This window comes from Anticarsia gemmatalis, chromosome 5 (assembly GCF_050436995.1).
Source record: "Anticarsia gemmatalis isolate Benzon Research Colony breed Stoneville strain chromosome 5, ilAntGemm2 primary, whole genome shotgun sequence".
Classification (NCBI taxonomy): domain Eukaryota; kingdom Metazoa; phylum Arthropoda; class Insecta; order Lepidoptera; family Erebidae; genus Anticarsia; species Anticarsia gemmatalis.
Window position 1 is genome coordinate 5661736 of NC_134749.1, and position 25062 is coordinate 5686797.

General features: G+C 35.9%; 1 protein-coding gene across 5 annotated transcripts; it reads left to right on the forward strand.

Moving 5' to 3' along the window:
- The first annotated feature begins 85 nt into the window (after positions 1-85).
- Positions 86-20951, forward strand: Zasp66 (PDZ_signaling and DUF4749 domain-containing protein Zasp66). Of its 5 annotated transcripts, XM_076114325.1 has the most exons (12): positions 86-222; positions 496-625; positions 7331-7479; positions 7810-7905; positions 8982-9068; positions 10183-10384; positions 16451-16597; positions 17686-17733; positions 18431-18519; positions 19586-19721; positions 19918-19983; positions 20285-20951. In XM_076114325.1, exons 2-12 carry the CDS (start codon positions 530-532, stop codon positions 20369-20371), a joined length of 1203 nt encoding a protein of 400 aa, XP_075970440.1. In that variant the 5' UTR covers positions 86-222; positions 496-529; the 3' UTR covers positions 20372-20951. The 5 variants fall into 5 exon arrangements, with proteins under 5 accessions (XP_075970440.1, XP_075970443.1, XP_075970441.1 ...); XM_076114324.1 differs by lacking the exons at positions 86-222; positions 496-625 and adding an exon at positions 1772-1958; XM_076114326.1 differs by lacking the exons at positions 86-222; positions 496-625; positions 17686-17733 and adding an exon at positions 1771-1958.
- Positions 20952-25062: the final 4111 nt, after the last annotated feature.

Genomic DNA, 25062 nt, shown 5'->3' on the forward strand with positions numbered 1-25062 from the left:
ACCGAGTGGCGGATCAGTGTATTGGCCCAGAAACAGCTCGTGTAGTCCGGCTCCCCTTGTAAATCATTCGAAGCACGATCCGTGGTACTGACGCCCGCCGCTATCCCCGACGCGACGCGAAAAATAGAATATAGTTTGATGTTGCGAGAGAATCATTCGAGATAATAGAAATCGGCACTGGTCGAGCGGCGCTGAACAAGTCACGACGCGGCGCCCCCCCTGGTGAGTGAGCCCTGTGTCCCATGCGTCCCCCCACTACGTGTTCCACGTGGTGTCTAACGTGGAATTTTTCCCGTGGCCGGCCGTCCTTGTCCATAGCACAGGTGATTTATCACATGGAAATGTTGCCAAACACCTACGTGAATGCATTATGATATTAAACTGACGGCCGATTATGAAAGGTTTATAATAGTATGCATTATAACTGCAACTGCACCTTTCATTCGACGATTAGAAAGATTGTATAATATTTTAATAAGGACGTTTTTGTGCTAGTTTTGCTGGAAAAAGGATCTGAGAAGTGTTGAAGATGCCGATGTACGAGAGGCCTCCTTTCTGGCGAGTGCCACACCAGCGTGTAGTTGATCCTGGAAGCGAGCCCAGGGACTTCGGACAGAAGAAAAAAGTAAGACATGTGATCTTCTACACTTGTTTAGTATTGTAGCAGTAGTTAGCGGAAATCGTAGTGATGGAATGTGCGCATTGGTTGTGTAACACCAACTGACACATTACAATATGATATAGTTCAATATTCACTAGTTAGTATTTGGTGATCTGTCTGTTAACTAAGATGTTCTTCAACCAATCATTGGCGTGGAAAAAAACTAACTGATTTTGTTCTCTGATATACATTACAGTTAGTAATAATAATTATTCACTTTTTAAACTAATCATTAAATGGGGACTTTTATCGGCTTGTAACTAATGCAATGAATTATGCTTCAACAATAAATTGAATAGTAGTAGTATTCACAATTAAGTTGGTACGTGTTGATTTGTGAAATAAAGATATAAGATAAAGCTACATAGGTACAGATAAATATGTGATTGTATATTTAGAAAATTGATGTATTTAGTGAGAAAATGTTGATAGGTGTGTTACTTACAGTGATTGTCGGTCATATACATAAAGTAACTCATGATGCCAACTGAAGTCTCATGCCAATTCCTTATGGGTTTTCATCAGTTATTAATAATTCATCAATGGTCTAAATATATCCCAATAACAATAAATCGCGCTAGTTTGCCAGGCTTGTATATTATGAAGATATAACGTTACGATGACTGATCGGCAATGACCTCTACCTTCTGAATCGTAGCCCTTGGATGATATAGTTCTATATTTAATTTAAATATCATTCGTTGTATGATTTAGGGGAACAATACTATCCGTTTTGTTTCAAGTCTAAGTATACATTCTATCAATATAGAATAGACTATCTTTTGGTTTATATTTTACGTATAAAATAGTGCTGGAAGGGAAGAAATTAAGTATTTGAAATCTGGTACAGGATGTCAAAACTGCATTACTTTTATTGCCGTCTGATACGATCATGGCTAACCCAAAATTTATGTAGGTCTTATGTGTCCAGACATTATAATTTGGAGTACGTAAACATAGAGTGGTCGCGCTGCCGGAGCGGCTGGATAATCAAGCATCGATATATCCCAGAGTTTCCGTAAATCGAATTAGGTCGATTGCGAAGGCAGGGTTACATGCAGTGGTCTAGGGGGGCAGGGGGCGGAGCGGATCTGCGGTGAAGCTAATTTAGCGCACACAACGTCGCGTGTTGCCGGCGCGCTCGCACTCCGCGCCTCGTCACGCGCACTCCGCGCTCCGCGCCATGGGCCGCCTGCACACGTTCGTGGTGACGCTGCGCCGCGAGAGCCGCGAGGTCAACTGGGGCCTGCGCCTCGTGGGCGGCGCGGACCTCGCCACGCCGCTCATCGTCACCAGGGTATAGCCTCTCCGTAGTGTCCGACCCGCCCCGACCTCACCGTTGTCGCCGGCACGCTCCGCGACGTGCCGGTGTAAACACACCCACCGCTCCAGTCGTACCGCACTGTTTGTAAATAAAACGTTATCTAGCTTGACGAGGAACGTAACGTAGGTATCCTTCCCGTACCTTGCGAACTTCCATCCATCTATCTGATAGTTACACTAGTTAGTCTCTCGGTACGAAACTGGTGGAGAAATAAGCTTTGAAATTTTAAATGATACAACAAGTATTATTTTATAAATCGTCTGGGTTACGAAAATATTTATAGCGTTGTCTCTCAGTCTGCTATTTTACCGGCGAGCGACAATATGAAGCACTTCAGCTATTTTTATAATTCAAGTATCTGTTGAGCCGTTTTAAAATATCAGGAAACAACCGTTGTGTAAAGATTATCTAGAACATCATTAAAATATATGTAGAACGTCGACGAACTCTCTTTATAACAGATATTATTCTCGGACGTGTCGGTCACCAGTCGTTCGACAGCTGCCGACGACGATGCGACATGACCCCGATATGCTAATCTCTTACATTTTTCAGTTTCATAACCGCCCTATACGACGGATTTCAAAAGGCTTCTGAAGGTTTTTTCCATCGCACATTTCCATTCTCTTTGGCCTCCAAAACTAAGTACACGTACTCAAAAGCTTACTTTGTAAAACTAAAATTGGAATCTTATATTCTCGTTTGATTTGTGTTTACACTATGTATAAACAAAGTAAGCTGCGGCCGTGCCTTTCGACTAAATAACCTTAGCCTCAAAAGTTAAACTTATTGTGAACAAAATGCATTTTACAGTTTTGTTGCACTCTATCGTCCATTTTCAACTCATTCCGTTGTGCGCTGACCTAAACCTCAGGCAAAACACTAATTACTTTGGCAACACTGAAAGGAGGCTAATGATCCAACATTTATTTATTTCACAATACGCTTCCGTCGAAAAGTGATTTCAACACAAAATGCAGAATTAAATTAAAATGTAGAGTCGCGGAAAAACCTCATTGTTTGCAAAGCGTGCTATCTTGCTGTAAATATAACACTTAAATAGTATGTGTGGGAGGTGTGAGTAGCAAATATTTTTACCTGTGTTGTATCTGGCTGAGATCGTGGTCTGGAAAAAGCATCCTGTGACTTACCTACAAATATTATTCACTTTCAGATTTTTATTATTTCAAGCCTCTTTAACACGTTCAATTACCCGGGTTAAATCATGTGTAGGGAGTTTTGAAATGATTTTTGTATCGCCAGGTAAAATTATCGGTAAAAGAGCCCAGTAAAATAACAAGTTTGGAGAGTTAGTTGAACCCCTGAACTGCAGACATTATAGTGCTCTTATAGGTTGGGATACATCATACACCGTATCGCTGTTAGTACAGCTAATTTTGTTTTGTTGAGATCGACCCTATAGTAATTGTATTATTAATTAATTAGTGTTCCTAAATATTTCAATTGCCAATGAACCAAATGTTTACGTGCAATTTATGTACTATCATAGATTATAAGGTTATATTGATCCCGTACTAAAGAATATACGTAGTTGTGCATGTAGTTTTAAATACATAGGTATTTGTTCGTAAGTATAGATAGGTGTAGATTCTTCCGATTTATGGAGCACGTGAATTCGTAGATTTAACTTGGTTGGATAGGTACTATATGCCATGCATTTAGCTGCTAGATGTATCGAAATACTGACATTGTACAACAAGAAAAAAATAATTAAATAAGTACTAACGTATTGGTGCTTGTCATTAAGGAAAATTGTTCTAAAAAACCAGGTGAATGTTAGATGTTGACGAACTCTCAAAAATTTTGGACAAAATAAACTATGAGTAATGTCACTGTCAATTTGCCAGAAGTCATTTTTTCATTTACTGACTAATACGGCTTATTATAATTCCATAAGTTTTTCCCAACCCGCACTTAGCCAGCGTGGACTGAAGGCCTAACCTGCGCCCTCGTTCGGGAGGAGATTCTTGACCAGCAGTGAGACAGTCATAGGTTTTAAAAAAAGGCTGCTTTACAGCCTGAGTGTGGAAAGTAGAGCAAAAAATTATAATAAATGGTACCGCGAGAGTACCCAAACAACTAAACTGGTATCATTAAATTATGCTGTTGTTGATATTATTGTTAAATATACTTCATAGAAGCGGCGCCGATGTTTATTAGTAGGATATTTTGAGATAGAATTAGTTTAAAATATTCCATAAGATTATGAAATAAGATGCATTTTATGTATATCAAACTGAGTACAGGGGATATTTTATATATGTTAAGTTCTTATGAATCACATGTACGCGTATGTCTTGGCCACGCATACTGGCGTACTTTGTGGTTTACATATGTTAGTTTCAAGATTTTAATGATACATCAGTGATAGCTAATAGTCGTAGTAGAAAGTTCATAAGTTGTAGATAGAAAAATTTAAATCCCTACAACAGTAAACGTAAATAAAATAGACAGAACATGATCATACATCTGCCCTTATCATAACGTCACCATTAAAGATTTTACGATTAAATTCGTTGTTCGCTATACAATATCTTTCAAAAACCTGTTTCTAAATAATTGAAATACACAACTAGGTATATACCTCGCACATTCCAACACAGAAAATATATTTTTCAGAAATCGTGTAAGACGTACTTAAAATGCATCATGAATATTGTACCTACATAAGTGTGTTGTCAGCATTCTCCTAAATTTAAAATATACATTAGGTAATTTAATATTGGTACAGTACAAAACTAGCGGCTAGTTAGGTTTAAAATTATAACCTACATATTATCACAAATTTATTATATAGACAACATTTTACGTTAACCTACATACATATTTTTGGGAACGTTATGCAAATGATTGGTCTACATCTGTTTCCCTTTAGACCATCGATCGAGAAATGCACTTAGTAAATAATCTTGCCGTTGACCTTGGCTGTCATAAATCTTTCAATCGCAAACACAGCCTTGAGCTCAATTTTCTTTTTACGTTGCTATAAAATGCCTTCGTTACTTCCTCTCCATATGGCACCGATGAGTCAATCGATTCGATACACTTTACAGGAAAAAACATCTGGCATTCTATTTCATGAAAGAAATGCTTGTACCTAATCATAAGATCTTGAAATAGCCAAGGGCCGGAGTAATTAGCCAATTCATAATAAATTGATGTCATGTCTTGGCAACCAATCTCAGCACCTGTTAATTTCTTCCATTTGAAGTTTATGTAATCGTAAAATGGTGGCCGAGGGAATTCCCAAAGGGAGTGGGTTGTCAACAGATAAGATGTGGTAGATTAAATTACTGTCTCTACATTCAATAAAACTACCATGCCCACCTACTTTAAGTGTCCTCTCTCATTTATCCTATGGATTTATTAATATATATATTTTCAAAGAATACTTCTCCTGTGTTAGAAATGCTCTCATTACAGACTCATCTTTATCACTAACATTGAACATCCGATGATGTATTGGCGCGCTATAAGTTGAAATCGTTTCAACACCAGTTATTAATAATAATAATCGCTGTTCTTGTTCAGCCAGTAATGTACGCTTTAAAAAAATACAGTTTGAAGCTGCTCATTGTTTCTACGGAGATTTTTAAAATTGAAAACTCATAGTGTATCCGAACCGGACATTTAGATACTGAGTATTCTTCAAAAGTACGTTATGTACTATGAATACAGGTTTTAATAGATTACTTAGTTAAGGGCTTAATCTGGCATTCATCATTTATTTACGGTATTTAAAAGTACATAATAAACGGTATTAGTATTTTTTTACATGTAGAAATATAATTTTAAGAAGGCGAGTGCCTAGTTATTTTTTCTGTTTGATGTATTTATGTAATAGCGCCAACACATGTTATATCATGTTAGTTTTGTTAATTTGTATTCCGTATTCTCGTAATTAGTTCAAACAAAAATAAAAAAAGTGAAAATATGTAGTTTATTTACAGCTTAACCAATAAAACTGTCATTGCTTGAAAAATACACTTACGTGATAAATCAAACACTTTGGTTAAAAAAAGTGTACCTTCTTATTAGCCATTTAAACTTAATGAACTAGTTAGTTATCTGTTACCGTGTATACGTAATCCAGGATGGTTACCTGACGTAAGCACTTACGCATCACCTGCGTGTCTGTGAATGTAATGCGGATGGACGTTAGCCAGCTGTAACGTCTCAAAAAATTCATCAAACACAACGAATTAGAGTTGACGTCTCCACAAAAATTTCGCCACAAACCGTGTTGATGGATAAGAATAAATATAGATGCATGTCCTCGCCATTGACTCGAGGAAGTGTGTGATGGATTTGCGCAGGTCGAGCCGTCGATGCGACGCGGCCTCCATCCGATCCGTCGGTTGTTTTCAATAAAAAATGTCAGGTTGGCGCGGCGACGCCGACGGACGCATTTAGCCTGGCCACTGGCCAAACTCATTGCAAGCTCCCCGCTTCCCCTCTCGTCTACCCTAGTGACAAGGTCGTCCTAGTAAATGCAATTCGTTACACCCTTCACCCAGCCCTATTAAATTACTCTCCAGCTGTTCCAACTCCTTAGGCATACTGGTTTCGATAAAGAATAATCTTTTAAGCTCATAATCTTTGCCAACTCTAATTACACCGTCGTATTTATTATTTTCTGTAAATTCGAGGTACCTATATAATTTACGGGAACGGTTTTAACCAAAAATAATTAATTTCGTTCTTGGCAAAGCCACCTAGGTGACTGAAAAATATTTTGTTTATGATTATACGTACCCTTGAAGGTGACCGCGTCTATTGAACGCATAGTTCAAACTTCAGAATGTCACGGCCCGCCTAGCCTTCTATATGCCGCATATTTCCAGATTGCATATTGTTTATTCATACCTACATATTCGCAGCTTTAGAACTAGGCCATTTACTAAGTGCAAGCGTTAATACATTGTTTTCGACTTTCAACAAATTGTGTTTTGTATAAACGTAACATTTTTTACGAACTCGTAAAATTTGCAAGAATAGCCCACGTCTTTGAAGAATTTAAAAAAGAACAGCAATAATCATTTTCTGAACTTTTGCGGCTAAACTTCAAACACCTCCATATTTTCCAGTTTAAATAAACAGGCACGTTGAGATTGATACGGCAGCTGCTTCGACAGCAATGGAGCTTATTGAATAAATTTCCTGTATTCAGACAGGATGCATTCGAGCTGCATATAAATACACAAATCAAGCGTTGAGAATATACTCGCTGAAAACATTTTAAAAGCTTTTACTCATAAATATATTCCTCAAGTAGCAGTAGACTAGTTATTAAACATTAATAGTAATAAATAAATGTTTTCCAGGTGACACCCGGTGCTCCCGCTGGTCGTGAACTGATCCGAGGAGACATTATTGCGAAGATCGACGACTACGACGCACGTGATCTGCGACACGAAGACGCACAGAATCTCTTCAAAAATGCACAAAAACAGATCAGGATTGTCGTACAGAGGTAATATCGCTCACTTATAATTTAGAAATAGTTCTTACGTATTTAGGTTATTCTTCTTATATGTATGTCACAAGACAATATTGATTTATGATTGGAAAATAGATAATGTTCATATAGCGGCTTTATAGAGTTGGCCATAACCATGGCCAGATTTGATGCAACTAGTTTATCGGTTCCAAAATTGATCCACTGATAGCTAATCAGTTCTAAAGTTACTGTACATTGTTTAAAACGTGCAAAAACGTCTTAATCCTAGGTATTGAGTTTATCAGATATTTTTACTGACATTGAATATGTAAGAAAGTAAGCAAAATGAGTATGCACACACAGGGGTGGATCTAGCGCTCACCTATACTCGGTGCCCCGCGCTTCCGGCAGCTTTGTCGGGCGCGTGCCCACACCTACGTTCTATCACGAGTTCGCTGAGTAAGCTGCACTAGGTGTCATCTATTGCCCTTCACCTAGCTCGATGTTTATTTATGTTTCCCGTGATACTGAATTTCCCGAAAATACGTGCAATCTTAAACTTTGGAACCATAATATGTGTTTTTTTAAAGACGTTTTTTTCAAGAGAAAAAATTGAGTTAAAAACAGAGTTGTCTGACATATAATATGAGATATGCCTCCAATAAAACATTTGAACATACAAAATTACAAAACTGCCGTTATTGAAGATTGGGTTTTGTGTTTCATAATTCAGTATCACACTGCATTTTGATATATATTATGTACGTCAGATAAAAGCTCGTGAAAATGATTGCTTGCTATATTTAGTCTCCTTGAATCTTTTCTAAATATTAAGGCATGTGTAATTTATCGATGTTGTAAGCCTAGGAAAATATTTGGTGGTAAGACATATAAATAATATTGTATACTTTAAAAATGTTTGTTATTGAAACAGGTGTTAAGCTCTACAGTCAATCTAAAATGTATTTACATACGCATATCTTGTAATAGCTACGAGTATTAATATTTGTTGCATGGGATATATTTTATTCGTGTAGATAGTTAGTATCTGTATGATTGTGTAAACCTATGTGTACTTTAATGATATTCTTAAATAAATGTCTTGCATCTATCCTCTGAATGTTCATAGAAATGTGTTCGTGGACAAATTACAAAGCATACTTATAGCTATTTGTTTAGTAAGCATTTCTTAGTGGCTCTGTAATTAGTCCAGAATTCAAACCTATATTTTGTTATACTTGTCCATGACATACGGTTGCAGTACAAATTGTGGGTAATATCTGTATCTGGTAATTTTGATTTAGTAAATTATGATACTCAATTGTTGGACTCAAGGCTTAACCCCTCCCTCATTACGGGAGGAGACCCTTGCCCAGCAGTGGGACAGTAATGGGTTAAATTTAAATTGTGTTAAGTGATTAGCTTGGTCCATATTAGTTCAAAGACGCCAGATATTACCGTCAGTTTGTAGAACCTTGTATTAACAGCATTATTGAATGTCACTACATGTCATACTCACCTCGTACCATGTGTAGGGACGTGGACCGTGAAGGACCGCGTGGATCTGGCACACCTTTGGCGCCACGATCGCCCGTGCCAAATGCCGCTGCAGCACCATACAGGTATCATTCTCATTTACATTAATTATTGCCTACTTTCTATAAAACTGACTGCCAATTTTCCGTCAGGAGTAATAATTCTATATTTTAACCTTTATGATGATTGAAATCACAAACAATCGTTCGGATTATTGCAAAATATACTAGCAAATTATTAATTATTCGCTTTATATAAAACACTGGTACTCAGCTGCATCCGGTGAGACTAGAAGCCGACTCCAACATAGTGTTGAAGAAAGGCTAAGCCATGACTAGCAAATTATTCTATTGGTGATTTTCAAAGGCTTGATTCGGATATGACATATTGTATCTAAATTCACTTGTTAAATTATGACGAGATATTGTGATTAAAATTAAGAATGTACTTTATTCGAGACGCAACATTTCTTTACTGCATGAACCAACTCATTTCAAGGCATTTTCAATTGTGATTGTCTATCCCAAATCTCAGTAGATTCGGCTTCATAAAAAATATTAATTCTTGAAATAAGTATTGGTTATTTGGGAGCTATTGTAGCCGAATCACCATTAAAACACATTGGTATGTATTCAAAGTAAAGTCAATGCTATGACCTGCTCAAGAATGTGTAATTCCGCATTTACTAAAGTTTTTTCGAATATTCAGCACTAAAAATAATTGTACGATTTTACGAAAGATTAAAGAAAACAAATAGCACGTGTCAGAATTTCCCAATGGCTAAATAATTTAGTCGCACTAACGGCGTAGCTGAGAGATTGAGCCAAAGGTCGGCAGTCTCATTGAATCTATTATAAGAAAGTATACAAAACAGAATCAAAGTCTAGAAATTCTCACAGTACTATAGCGACGTCATAAAATTATAAGAGACACTACTTGACCCATTTTAAGTGTAATATTAAAACGGAACATGTGAGGTTATTTTGATATTTAGTCAATATTGTGTGCGGTACATCAACTATAGCTATCTGGCTGGCTTACGAGTTTATGCGATTGACGACAAACAATAATATAATAATAATGAACCCCCTTCCTGTTTTCCTAAAGCACTATAACTATATTTGAAAAAAAAAAGAAATCTTGTAGACCTCGAGATAGATAGTTTTGAATCTTGATGTTTACTGGTGTATTTAAATGCAGGACCCCAAGCCCGCTGCCAGCTACTGCGTGGCGCGGCCCCGAGTCCCTGCCCCGCACACCGGTGCCCGCCCGCGACCACGGCCCGCCGCCAGCGCCTATCTACACCTACCCTCTGCAACTGGAGGGAGAATACAGGACTCTGATGCTCTCGCCGTCCTCCACACGCACCGATGAAACTATCGACGAATCAATTGGCAGTCAGGTCAGTAACTAACCTTTTCAACATTTGGGTACTTACTTATGTCTCACTCTCTCATAAAAGTTCTTGAAATGATGCATTTTCTAACCCTCACTTGATCAGAACGATGCTTAGTCCTCTTATATTAAGAGAAGACGTATGTCGAGCAATCGGTGGAATATTGTGTTTTGAAATCGGACTTAAGAGGTATTAAAAGATAAGGTAAGTTTCCTTGGTAAATATGAATTGAAAGCAGTGGAATATTTCAACCGGAAAATATGTAAGGAACCGATTCAGGTCACTAAGATAATATCGGAAAGTTGGCCAACAGGTGGCGCTAGTTGAGTTGTCGGTCAAGAGCAACATTACATCGATGAATTATGGGGTTGCTTCTCAAGTACAATTCGGGCCATGAATACAACATTCACTGTGTTACATATATTTGAAATCCTAGCAATGAAATATTGAGCAGCTTGTGTGGCGAATATAAAAAGTAACAATTTAAAATAGCGTCTACTAAAAAGACAAATTAATGTTTGGGAAATGTAATTGTCCGCATTAAAGCTTTGACTCACTTCTCGCTTCCGTGCAACTTGGCGCAGAAAAGCAAAAAAAATGATTCTAGACACTTAACGGAAATATGTGGCCTACATCTAAGACAATTCGCTTGACAAACTATAGCACGCCTCACATATTTTCTTGCTTTACTGTAAAACATAATGACACGATTATTTTTCGTTCTTGAACGAGTTCACTCACATCGTATGATCATTATTTTCATTTGAGGTCATGTCATGATTTCATATAGATTCAACTAATCATGTGTAATTACATAATTTGGTGGTTTGCCAAAGTACAGTCGTTCTGATATTAATTTTCTCTTAAACTTTCAATGTTCTCCCACGTTATTTGGTCTGCTTAAGTGATTAGATGCTTTTGGAATAGATGTGATGAGATGTTTCTGGAAAATTTGAAATTTTGCTGTCGATCTAGAGGCTGTCGTAGAGCTATCGTATACTGTTTGTAAAATGCAATCGCAAATCAAAAGCACATTGGTGGCTAAAGAGCTAAAGGCATTTGTGTTGTTGATAAGTAGGAAGGTGGTAGGTAATCTTATCTTATGCTTGAATATATTCAATGCTATACTTAACGTGTGTTGTCCTATTTGTTGCGAGGTTGTAGGTTCCTTTAAATAAAGTTAATAAGTAGGATACCGTAGAAAATTTGTTAAGTAATGAAGGACATAATGTAACTAAGTCGTATCAATCTAGAATAAACTATTATCCTACCTATTAAGCATTTCAATGTAAGAATAAAATTAAAATGGATATTGCAACTAAAGCGACTTATGGCATGTTATGTAGCAGTGTTGGGTCAATCAACTAATTTTTTCAATCAATTGATTAGTCATGACTAATTTAGTCATGAATTATTTAGTCATGATTGAATTAATCATGAGTAAAAATAATAATCATAATCATGATTAAATAAATTAGTCATCAATCATTTAATGATTAAATGACTGATGACTAATTTATTGTATTTTTGTATGATGATTAAACTAAAAAAAATAATTCAGGTGACATAATTTTAGTTTAATTGAACACATCTATAAAACTATAACTTATCACCACATTAAGTGGACTGAAAGAAGATAATTCCATTATTTATAAAATTTGATTTTCAAAACGCGTAGTTTTAAAAAGCAATTTAAATTATTTTAAACTAAATTAGCCCGAACTTATTTTTGCAAATGTGTACCTGTGTAAATTAAAAAAAAAATTAACTGATTCTGTTGTAAAACTAGCTTTAATTAAAAACCTGTGATTAACAAATCAACAGTCATGGAACGTAGACTTGAAAAGCTTAGTTTTATTTAACTATTATTTTTAGTCATTAGAATTTTAGTCATGATTGAATAACTAACACTAACACTAATTAATCATCAATCACGACTCATGATTGAATTTTTTTAGTCATTATTCATTAGTCATGACTAAATAATTTAATCTTAATCATCAATCATCAATCAAACTAAATTTTGCCCAACACTGTTATGTAGGCATACTGATGACTTCACGCGTATCCTTGATTTAAGATATAGGTTAACACTGTGTACACCTAAACTAAACCCATGACGTATATTGGAGGCCCGCCAACGTTATAATATCTTCTAATAACGTTAAGTTACTAATTAATACCACCCGAAGGCGCTCGCATGCCCCACAACGGAATGTGCACGTTCGTGCGTAAACCAATAACCACTCTCGGCCAAATAAAATAGGAATATGGCAATAATTCATCGAAGTTTTAGAACGTTCCCGAGCCATGCTAAATTCGTTTTCTGAATCATGAATCTCAATAATAGATTACCACTGCGGTCGTATTTCTAATACAATTCGCAATAAACGTTCTCATTGACTTCAGTGTTTAACTTTTTTAACACACCAAGATAAATTGATGACGATCGAAATAATGTCATGACATTGTTTCGGGATACTGTGTGATAGCATTTTTGCTTACCTCTATTTATTTAACGTATGGAACACATAGTACAAATATAATTTATATTATTGTTGGTTATAAATATTTGGAAAAAACACATAAATAATGTATGTTTTATGTGGCGCAAGGCTCTGCGGGCGCGCTGTAGATTTTCGCCCACGCTGACGCCTATTTTCCCGCCATATTTCCAAAATAGAATGCATTGAAATCGCGTTGTTTACTCGGGAGAGGACGGCTGGAGCGGCAGTTCGCGATCAAACTCTGCACGGCACACGTCCGCGCCACTAAGTGCTACCACGATGGCCGTCAACCCTAATTTCTTCCCCAACGGTTACCAGGATCCCATGCATCCTGAGGACGAGGTCGTCACCAACTGGGTGCGTGCGACATAATCTATAATACCTGCTATTTCTGTAACTGCCACTTGCCTAACACCTAGTTTCCTGAAGTACGTGTAGTGATACCAATATTGGTATTAAATCACAAATGATGAGAACGTCATCGATACAAGCGTTACATAGGATGTTGAAGCAAAAGCTAAATTTGGAGCACTTGAGGCGCGCGTAGTGTTACAAAATATGTGATGTAATATTTCAGCCGCGGTTTTCACGATGTAGTTTTCCGGAAAAAATTGTAAGTGTTGCTACCATAGATTATGATTTAGGATAAAACAACTACAAAGATAGTATTTTAATGATGCGCTGTAATTAATCGTTTATTACCTGCCTTATTCAGATTTATTTTGAAAGTTAGAAACTATTGCTCAGAAAGGAATTAACCATTTAAATTGCGATTTAAACTGACTTACCCACTAATATGCATACTTGGCGTTAAAACGCCAATTTCGATCACCACAAAAAAGAAACAGATATTCCTACGTCAATATCCCAGACGTGAATGTGTTTATTGTCAACACACCTAAAAACCAAAAGCTTGATTTGATACATTTTTACGATCGCATTTGCTGTCTGCTATCCATATTCTTCATTCTGAAAAGCTAAAATTCTGTGTTAAAATTCACTTACGTAGTTAAAGTAACGAAAACGAATTCTTCAAGTCTAAACAAGTACTTATGTGTCGCTTGGACGTAAAATGATACGCCAAATTAGACCCTAAGTAATAAAATTCCCAAGGCTAATAAGTACTTAAAGTATGTTTTGGGAAAATGTTTAACCCTTTCTACTAATTTGAACACGAGGGAAATTTCTAGGAATCAACGTTAAAATCGCTAATATCCTACAGTCCTATTATCAATCTATCCTTAAACTGTAAAATAAGCGTTGCTCAGTGCGAGAAATATTTTTTTGTTGGGTCCCGTATGTCGATATTCAAAGGGTTATTTCTAATCGCTGCAACTAAACTCAAATCAAATACGAATAAATAAAGAAGCGTATCAAATCCATAAACCTGGACAATATATACAATCTATTGTTTATTCGAGAAAACAAATCTGCATTAGCATCCGTAAAAGAAGTTTGTTTTAAATAAACCATTCATCCTTTTGGATGGAAACAACTCTTGTCATTGAGCGTATATCCTACGACCTCCTTTTGATATTAAATCGCCAGCTGTAAAGTTATTTTAGTATGAATGTCACGTCAGTAAATTTTTTACACCCACTTGATCTTTCAACACAAATGTGTGACGCTATGTGTCCATATTTAATGCTAATGATGATTAGTCTCCATGCCAACGTTTACTTAAACTAGAAGTAAATATAAACACTTTTACTCCACTATTTTCTGTTAAATACATTTGGCATTTAAGTGTTATTCATAATCGATTCAGTCTCTTAGAAGCAAGTCAATATAAATCCCTCGCTCTTCGATAATATAATTAATTAAACACGAAAAAGTTTTTTACAAATCTTATTACTTCCCAACGAACAAATGCAGTGCAATTGTATACAATATATTAACTAAGTATTATTGTATCCGCTATTTACCTAATCTGTTTACGTGTGTACCCATTAAATGTGGAGATGGACAATTTCTACATCTGTCGCTTAGTGAAGCTGTCTATTTTGCTCCAACACCTACAGAATACTAAAAGAGATTTCACTCTGACTAATCTTCCAGATATTGGCAGCATTGGACGTTTTGCCTAATCTACAAGATTCATAAATGTAGATAGAGGTAGAGGTAACAAAATATTGGCACTGGAAAATGTTTACTTCACCTTGTTCAAGCCTTCAATTGCATTAAAATTATGTACCAATGTGATATCTAAATATTCAATAGTTAAATAACATAGGGGAAGTGTGATTAAAAGAAACCATCGCTGAAATTATAGACAGATTGCCTACTTGATGAAACTACTCGTTTTATACCACTGACCAACATAGAGCATTGCGTCAGTGGCGAAAGCTCCCGCTTTTGTAAACATCGACGCAAATAAACGATGTGTTGTTTGCTCATTAGCAAATATGTGCCTAAACGAATATTGTCAGAAATGCTATTTAATCTATCGACTAAAGACAATATTGCACCCATATTTGTAATGAGTATCAATCACAATGTTCCTAGTTACATTTTACCAATTTGTTATTCGACCACGACCTGAATTTCACACATCTGTATAAATATAACGAAATCGTGTCAGAAGTCATATCATAACCCACATGGAACAGCCTCGGGTTATTATTAGACGTGAAGTACGAACCGACAAGTTTATCGGCTAAACTTTGCGTAAATACCAAAGATTTTTTTCAGAGAAAACGTCTGATTAGTGTCAACCTCGAACTGATTTCTGATACAGATTGAGCTTGAAGGAAATCGCTGGCATTTTAATAGTTTCGTCTGCGACCTTCGGAAAGGTCACAAATATGTGACAAACACATACTTGTTCGTTCAGTATATGTGAATGTTGTTAACTACAGTTAACAGAAGCTGTAAACGAAACACAAGTTTATGATGGCCGTTGTTCGTTTTACGGTGTTGTGTCAGTTTATGTTGCTACTACGTACGCTATATTTAGCCTGTGATGTGAGCCAACTATTCTAGATCATGGTTGTATATTTGATACAAACAACGTTGGCTTTTCCATTCGCAATCTCAATATCATGACTGCATTAACATTTATTCCCTATATGTCTTGTGTGCCAAAATGTGATAGACATCTCTGACGTAAAGGTGTCTAAATATTAATTGAAGAATAGCTATCAGATACCTCATGTTAAAGTTGTATAACAAAGAATTCGTTGAATGTGCAGCTTTTCGTAGTCTGTAATTAAGACTTAGTAGTACTAGCCTGTCACGTCTTCTTCATAATAATCTAAGAGCCATTTTACCTATAACAAAAAACGATTACCATTCCCATTCTGTAAAATACATCTGAATAAGTATACATAATTGTTTAAAATAAGTTATCAGACAATCATGTAGAGTAGAACAAATCATTCATCACAATTACACTACCTTAACTCGCTGTACAAACTCATACGATAGTAACAACTCCTAACATAATCCTAATATTAATTAAACCCACTCGTAAAAACTAACGTTCACTGTAGAAGGCGATTAATTCCTCATCACTCTTCTTGTTCCGTTGTGTACCCTTATCCTAAGTAGGAGCGTGGTGTTACAGCCATACCGCACTACACCCCTGGTGCTGCCGGGCGCGAAGGTGCGCCGCGAGCCAGGCCCCACAGAGAGCTACCTGCGTCACCACCCCAACCCCGCCATGCGCGCGCCCCCCAGCCACGACTACCGCGACACACTCATGAGACAGAAGGTAACACCACTACACCACCACACACCACATACTTGATACAATATTCAAATGTTAGTCTTATTGGAACATTTAAATGAAATGACTATAATTATTAAAAGCCTTTATTGAGGTAAACGAACGTCGTAATCTCTAATCAAAATTGCATAATTAATGTCCTAAGTTAGAAGGTTCTTCCAATTCGAAAGTTATAAAATTTGATGTAAAATTTGAGATGTATAGCCCATTTCCATGTATCTATCACATGAATCCATTTCTACATACACTTACTGAATCAATAAACATGGAAACATTTTTCTTCTCTGAATACATATAATATAAATATTTATATTTTCAAGAGTGAAATACAAAATGTAATGTTACCTACTCTTTTAAATCGAAAAGCTTACCAGCATACAATAATCCGCGCATGTTATAATAGTCTTGTAGAAATATTTATGACGTATATACTTCATCGTTAAAACCCCACTTGCGTATCGCATTAGACTGGCTGAATCAAAGCTTTATTTATAAACGACGCATTGCTACAAATATTACGTACAGGCTAATTTTATCTGTAGTGTAATTGACGCAGTGCGTACCTACTTCAATTTTAAATTGCGTCCATAATCAATGTAGTTTATTATTATAGTACTTTTCGATTTCTCTTGCCGTAGACTGCTATTAAAATTTAACTAATGTTTATTGTAAGCTCTTAATTCTTTTGTACAATATTTCATACAGACTCTCTGTAGCGTTTAAAATATGTAGATGTTGCACGTTATACAACGTACCCGCACACACTATTCTCGCACGCACTTACACACAATAATATTTTACACACACTAAAACTGTAAAAAATCTATGATGGATGTAAAATAGCAAATTTTGGAATAGTTTATTTAGTACAATGTAGGAAATAAAAAGGATAAGTTTTACGGACATTTTTTATTAGCATTTCAAATATTGCAATGTTATTGTGTTCGTAGACTTTCGTCCTACTTATTTTCTAATGTATACACCTACCTACATTATACATATCTATAGCATTAACAGTACTGACTTAGCGCACGGAATGACTTTGTACAATTAGTGTTTTTGATAAAAATCAGGTGGCTGAGTCGGTGTTGCAGCGAGTGGTCGGCGAAGAGGCGAATAAGGTGGTGCAAATTGTGTGAACAGTATCAATCAGCTTCAGGCATGAGCGACAAACTTCTGTTACGAAGCCAGTCGTCTTGATACGATATGTTGCAACAGTACCTTAATTAATACTATTTAGATACTTGTCTTACGAGATTTGTAGTCTGCTTGACTAGTATAAAGATTTTGGTAATTGCCCATCTAAACGACCACAGTGTCGAAGAGAGTCTTACCTTTACTTGTGGATAGATTTATATATTTTATACTTTATATACTGTTGCAATGTATCGTCGATCTCATACATTCATGTGTCTATACGCCATCTTGTTTGAGCTTTTATGTCTGAAATGTTTTATTTCTCGACATACATGATATACATAGTTGGTAAAGAGAGTAACTACTTAAACCTCAGTGTCTTAATCGTGTACTAAGATCAAACGTTTATATAAAAAAATATGTTTTACTAAAAATTCAAACGTGTCTTTTGTACTATTCGCTAAATTAATTTAGTCTAAGTATGATTTTGGTCTGCTAAATTAAAACCAAGGTACCTTATGGGACGTTTTCTGTGAAACAATTATTGTTATGAAATTGGTGTTTTAACAATTTTGAAAATAAACTTTGTAGATGCTCTCTCGTGTTTTCAATGTTCAGTTGAAGTGAGTTCCTGCACTTCTAGTGTACTGTGTCACTAATATTTGTTCAACATCGCTTCAGGTGGTGCACAAGCAGTTCAACTCGCCGATCAATCTATATTCAGAACAGAACATCGCTAACTCGATCAGGCAACAAACCTCGCCCTTGCCGTGAGTATTCACACCCAAATAGTTAAAACAAATTAGAGATATGTCACAAATATACTAGCAGCAGATATAAATTATTTAGACTCGTTACAGTACCAACACACAAGTTAGTTACCGTCAAGTAAAAGCAATGTCAGTCATCTTGACTACGCATATCTTGGCAATGAATTTGAACAACATGGACGAATGCCAAGCTTACCGTTACATAAGAACATCCACTTGACACTGTAATATACAAATTCTGTAAATACGTTTTCTCTAATACCTACATATTATTGGATTTAATTTATTTTCCCCATGCTTTATCGCACCACAATCCTAGGAAAACGACGACAAAATTATTTTTCAAAATTATTACTGCTTATTATTTAAGTAAAATATGCAAGGAATACATCGGAGGAAATGCATAGATGTAACAATGCACATAATAATCGAGTATTTCTTTACTTACTTAGCTCTAACGGCCATTACGCGCGGCCGCACGTTGTCAAGAGGCAAGTGTTTTACTAGACCGCCGCCAAACAACAGTCGACGCCCATCCTCATGATGCATTAATGCTTTATTTTATTTTTATTTTCGCTATTTTTCGATTCTTGCGTACTTGGTCTGTTTCACTCCACGCTCAGTGTATTCGTCAAGCATGGTGACGACGTCGACATGTTGACAGCTGTTCCGCAGGAGTTCCGAACATTTATATATACTTACGACAGATACGACTCCTCATGCGCCCCACGTTCACGCGACAACATATTGTGTGATCACGGTGTGGCGAACACTATACACTATGTAGCTCTTAAGTTATTTATATCTATTTATATAATCGAACTAAATAATATAATTAAGGTAGAGAACTTATTCTACATGATTAATGTTAGTATTTTTATCGACCTATCCTTCCTGAAACACAAACAAAACTAAACTCGTACACTCACTAACCGCTTCCGCGATCCTCTAACGTTCCTGCCGGATCGTATCTAATGTGTTTTCTCTCTATTATTGTGTTGCGCCCGCTAACCGACTAAAAACTAACGCCCCGCCCCGCGCCCGCTCGGTCCATGGTCCGCCGCAGCCACAAGCCGACCGTGCTCTACGACCCCGCCAAGTCCGAGACCTTCCGCGCGCTGCAGGAGGAGGGGCTGGGCGACCACGTGCAGGAGGTGCCCACGCCCGTCACACCCAAGGTCTTCACCGCGCCTCCGCCCAAGGTACCAACTATATACTACTATCATATACTATCTGATGCTCTCGGCTAGTCTCTGCTTTGTTTATCTTCATCCGCTGATGCATAAGTCCCTCACAAGAAAAAATGGTTGTTAAAAAAATACTTTGGTGAACAATTCCTTGTTTTAATTACTTATTATAACGCGTAGCATAAATTAATAGATACAATCGTATTTGCAGAAGCAAGCGCCACCTCCGAAACCAGCGAACCATGAACAAAAGCCGACAGGAAAACAGACGACCTTCGTAAGTATCATACGTATTTCTTACTGGCTGCCATTTTGACGTGTATCTGACATGAAGATTATTCTTAATCTTTCAATTTATACAAATAGGCAATTCTGCCTATTTACAGTTGACAGTTAAATTTTGTTTTTGTTGTTTATTACTTGTCTTTGCACCCCCTACCGCTCCTCAGTATCGCCTCGTATCGCCCCTATTTGAAACATAATGATCTAGCTCTAGCCGTCCTATAGAGCATTGTCTTCAGGCACTGTATTCAAATCCTTTTTCTGAATTATGAAATGTAACGTATTCTTTATTACAGGTGAATTCCCTACACGAGGAGCATATCCAACAATCGAACTCATTCAAGCGCCTTATGTACAACGTGCTCGGCGACACTGAATTCTAATTCGAGACGTCACATTTAACACTCACTACGACCCCCAGTGTTACCGAGGCCGTAGTGGAAGTTCCTACACATTGTGGCAAAGCGTTCAACGACTACGCGATACATTACTACAGTCAAATCTAACAACACTGATAGTCTCACAACGCATTTCTTACTTAGCGTTACAGCTGTGTTGCCATAATAAAAAAATGGACTGATTTTTAGAATGGTTTAACGGCGGTTAGTTTTGCAGGCGCCAATTTTAGACGTAATCACTTGTTGGGTTAGTAACGAATAAGACTAACAAAATTAATTTTAGGAAGCTATTATAATAATGCTCCTGGCAGTGTGTAATATTATTTTTCGGTGAATTTAATTATTCTAATACTCGAGTATTAGTGATATAATTTATGTTTACAATAAGTAGAAATGTAACTCTTATTACTAAGTGTTGATTTTCTGTTTGTACAGAAATATATTGTTTATGAATAAATATGAGAAATGTTGAGTGTACAGTCTAGTCACTGCGACCAGAGCTCCGGTCGTAACTACGTGTATGAAAATTCGATCAACCTTAAATAAATTATTTATTTTTATTTAATTATTTGTTTTATTTTTCACTTTTTATCTTACACATTTAATTTCAGAGGATAGGAATGAAACAAGTGTTAATTTCAAAATAACTATATTCATAACCCGAAGTTTACTAACGATGTTACACAACAAAATAAAATACAGTCTTACAAATTTCATGAACCATAAGTACACAGATCAAAAAGAAAAGACAATTTTGAGCAAACGAAATAAACTATTAACTTATATCACAAATCACATTATACAGACATGGGTGGCGTCTCGTGCACTGAAAATTATTTACACCTAATTATAATTTTATTAAATTGCCTTCACATACGTTATAAGCGTAATGTTCTCCTCACACGCTCTCCAATATAATTAGTACGTGTTCATAGTAGGTGTGGTTACATATCTGTTTTACGTCAATGGTAAAAACATATTTGAAGTTGCCATCAAATAATTTATCAAGAAACATTAAGACGTTAAAACATAATAATTGTATTCTCAAATCACCGAAATAAGGCACTACATTACTATAATTTTGAAACAAACTCTTTGGATAAACGTTCATAGCGCGTGAGACTCATGGAGATGGATACGTGTTACAAGCACTCGAGATCATATTTTCATAATTATTTCAAAGCGATTATTTACATCCAGCATGTTACTTAATCTTTGATTTATCAATTGGTGATATGTAAACACAATGTAAGTACACAAAATTAAGTTTATAATATATGCATGTAACATCCAAAAACATCTCCAAGCACCCTAAACTTCACTTAATATTTTAACTTATACCACAGATTGACCGGTCATCATCATATTATTAAAATCCAACCATATACAATACAATTTACAACATCCAACATGAAGAAGTAATGTGAGTAGGTACAACTAAAAAATATTGAGACAAAAGATAACATTGTAACATTAACAGAAAACTTACATAAGGTAAACGCCTGCAATATATAATAATGGGTAAATATGAAACAATGGAACGACTAGTTTACTATATTGTTAAATAAACCAGGTTTTGTAAGTATCTTACTTCATATTATCGGAATAGGTAGTGCTAATTAGTTACCTAAAATTGAGGAAGGAACGTCATACAATAGTGAAGGGAATTTGTCTAACTTCTTAAAATATAAAAAAATCTCCTTTGGCTAAACTGTATGTCTTAAATGCAGCTATGTTAAAATGTTTTACGAGTTGAAATTTGAAACAAATTCAGATGGAAACAATCATTATCGCTACTTTAATCCCAACTTAAATACCAGTTTGTGACGTCGTATGAGCCTATCTTTTTACTTGAGGTTGCGTAAAAATATAACCGGTTCAAAATAAAGAAAATTAGTAAAATTTACGTACGTATCTGTGTTCCTTGCCCCAACTTTCTATGAAATTATGCTTCACAACACTGCCTTTTCATTCCAATAACAAAACAAAACGTATATACGCAAGATAGTTAGATATGGCACAATTGTATGCCATGTTTAATTGTCTGTTTTAGTAACGTGAGTATTATACAAAAATAATTTATACTTGTATTTAATAGATTCGACAAGTCTACCAATATTGGAAAATGTGCAGATTGTCACGACCAAAGACAACACAAAACAGGACTATGATATTCCACCAACTATTTTCGGTGTACTAAAATATTATGTTACCTAATTTTGGACTGATATTCACTTTTTCTTTAGCACCAAAGTCCGAACTATTTAATTTTAACACTATCTATCTAAAATTCATTTAGCAATGTTTACTTTTCACCAATGGATTTACTAAAAGCTCCTTTAAATTTAATGAACATAATACGGTACCCAGCTAAGTATAACATTATTGTTTAGTTTCTTAATTGTAACAATGTTAAAACAAACAGAAACAGTTAAGAAATAACTACATACATACATTACACAACTATTTGTTAAGGACGTCAAGTTAACACTCGTATATTTGTTGTCGGTACAAACACTTCTACTCAACATTAATTTGTAAAAGCAAGCTGAAATTAATAAATTATATTATTCATGTAAAATATTGTAATACTGACCAGTTTTTGGAGCTGAATGGATTACACGTATTCTCGGGAAAATAAATGTGAATTGACGTGTAAATAGACGAATTTATTAGTTAGTATAGAAGTAATGCCTTTATAAACTACCAATTTTAATTGTAATATAATTAATATAAACGTATTTTAAGATAATACGTAATAAGTTTAGTGATATGAAATGGACGAAAGACCAAATGTGGCAATCAAAAACGTGATACTTACGTTCCTAACAACTTAAGAAAATGTCAAGTTTTTTTATACGATGTGACACAGAATGTTTTTTTATAGATTCAAACTTGAAAATTCCTCTGGATAAGATACTGAACAAGACCCAAACACCGAAGGAATAACTAACACAAGAGGAAAAGGCATGTCATACTATTTCATTGACGATGGCTGTCGCCAAACTCAGCCGGTGACATTTAACGTACACTGAAATATGAAAAGGAATAAACGACTATTACAAATTAAAATGATCAGCCATATTTCAATGACATTAGAGTCATCTCTTAGGTATAGCTACACATACTTCATATGGCACGCGCGCCACGCCCACGTGGCCCCTCCCTCATGCGTTAGTTATTCCGTGCAAACACCACATACCTCTTTGCTAACTCGTAGCTGATGTCTCTAACACGGCATTGCTTAGAGAGACAAAATTATATTTAGGCGAATTGGCACAAGAAACGTGCTTTTTATTTTGTCTTAATAATGTATCATATCCAGTATACAGTAGAATCTACTATACTATCAAACCTATCTCCTCAGTCAACCTGTGCATGGCGATATTTCTTATAACTCATAAATTTTCAGTTTCAAATATGAGTTTGATCGAACGTTAGGATACAAACAAATAAATAGACACTTAAAGATACTGAATATACGTATACAAAAACACCGTGGTACGTAACATCACGAAGGAATCTTATACCTGGTATTATTTTGATTACATGATTAATTAATTAATCAGTTAGTGTATTTGAACTTTTATCTAGCGAACAATGTTGTTTTATTGCCTGTGTCATTACTAACCCTAACTCCGCGGCGGCTCGTTTTATAAATCAGATGGTTACTGCGACACTACTACAATATACTATTTAATAATTTAATGAAAATTCAAAAGTATGAAGTCGCGTTTCGAATCGGTAAATTTATTATCTTTCTGACTGGTTTTTAGTTGAGTTTCGTTAAGGGCTTGCATCCAAACTATTATCTAGATACTTTTTAATAAAAAAAAAAGGCCTGGCAATGAATTATGTTTTTGTATTTAATTAATTATTGTGCACGAATCTGAGCGTAGCGTCCTCAACAGGGACCTTCAGTTCACATTTAACATCACAGTCTCCATCTTAAACAATATCACACCCACACACACGTTTGTTTTATACGAAAATATTTACGTTGGGACGCCTTGGCAACACAGTTTTATGGGAGTACATAGATATAATGGAAGAATGAATAAGGAATTGTCTAGTTTAAAAATATCAAGAGAGAACAGAATCAAAAGTAGCAATTGCAGCATTTTTTTTGAATAACAGATAATCCTAAGAACTAGAAATTTGGTAAAATTTAGGCAATATTGAAATATGTTATGTAGAATATTAAATTTTCTTAAACCAATTTTTCTGGTTTGGCCATATAAGATAGCGCGAGAAATAAGATACATACCTATTTGAAAATAAGTATCGTCGACGAGGAGCGATCGCTTACTACTATATTTTATTCACGGTCAACGAAAGGAATAGTTTCCTACATTATGTACGATTATCATTAGTCATCTGGCAGTATTATTCCTACAATTATTTTTTAAATATTTCGCAAGCGGCCTACCGTCGAATCTTAGTAAATTACGACGCTATAAGAAAAAAACGAGAATATTCATATTTACACACAGAACGCCGATTCGACGCGGACGAGGACGAGACGCGGAGGGCGCCGGCCGATCGAGCCGGACCGTCGATACGAGAACTAATATTTACACAATCCATGTCAATATGTACACTGGGCTCGGCGCGGTCGGCGGCTAGTACACGGTGTCGTCGGGGTACAGCAGCAGCGGCGGCGGCGGGGCGGGGCC

Excerpts from the sequence above, each read along its gene's own strand:
- Zasp66 (XM_076114324.1), top strand. The coding sequence starts at position 1,845 with ATGGGCCGCCTGCACACGTTCGTGGTGACGCTGCGCCGCGAGAGCCGC. Across the intron at positions 9,069-10,182 it reads GCCGCTGCAGCACCATACAG|GACCCCAAGCCCGCTGCCAG; the intron begins GTATCATTCTCA and ends ATTTAAATGCAG. Across the intron at positions 10,385-16,450 it reads ACGAATCAATTGGCAGTCAG|CCATACCGCACTACACCCCT; the intron begins GTCAGTAACTAA and ends GTGGTGTTACAG.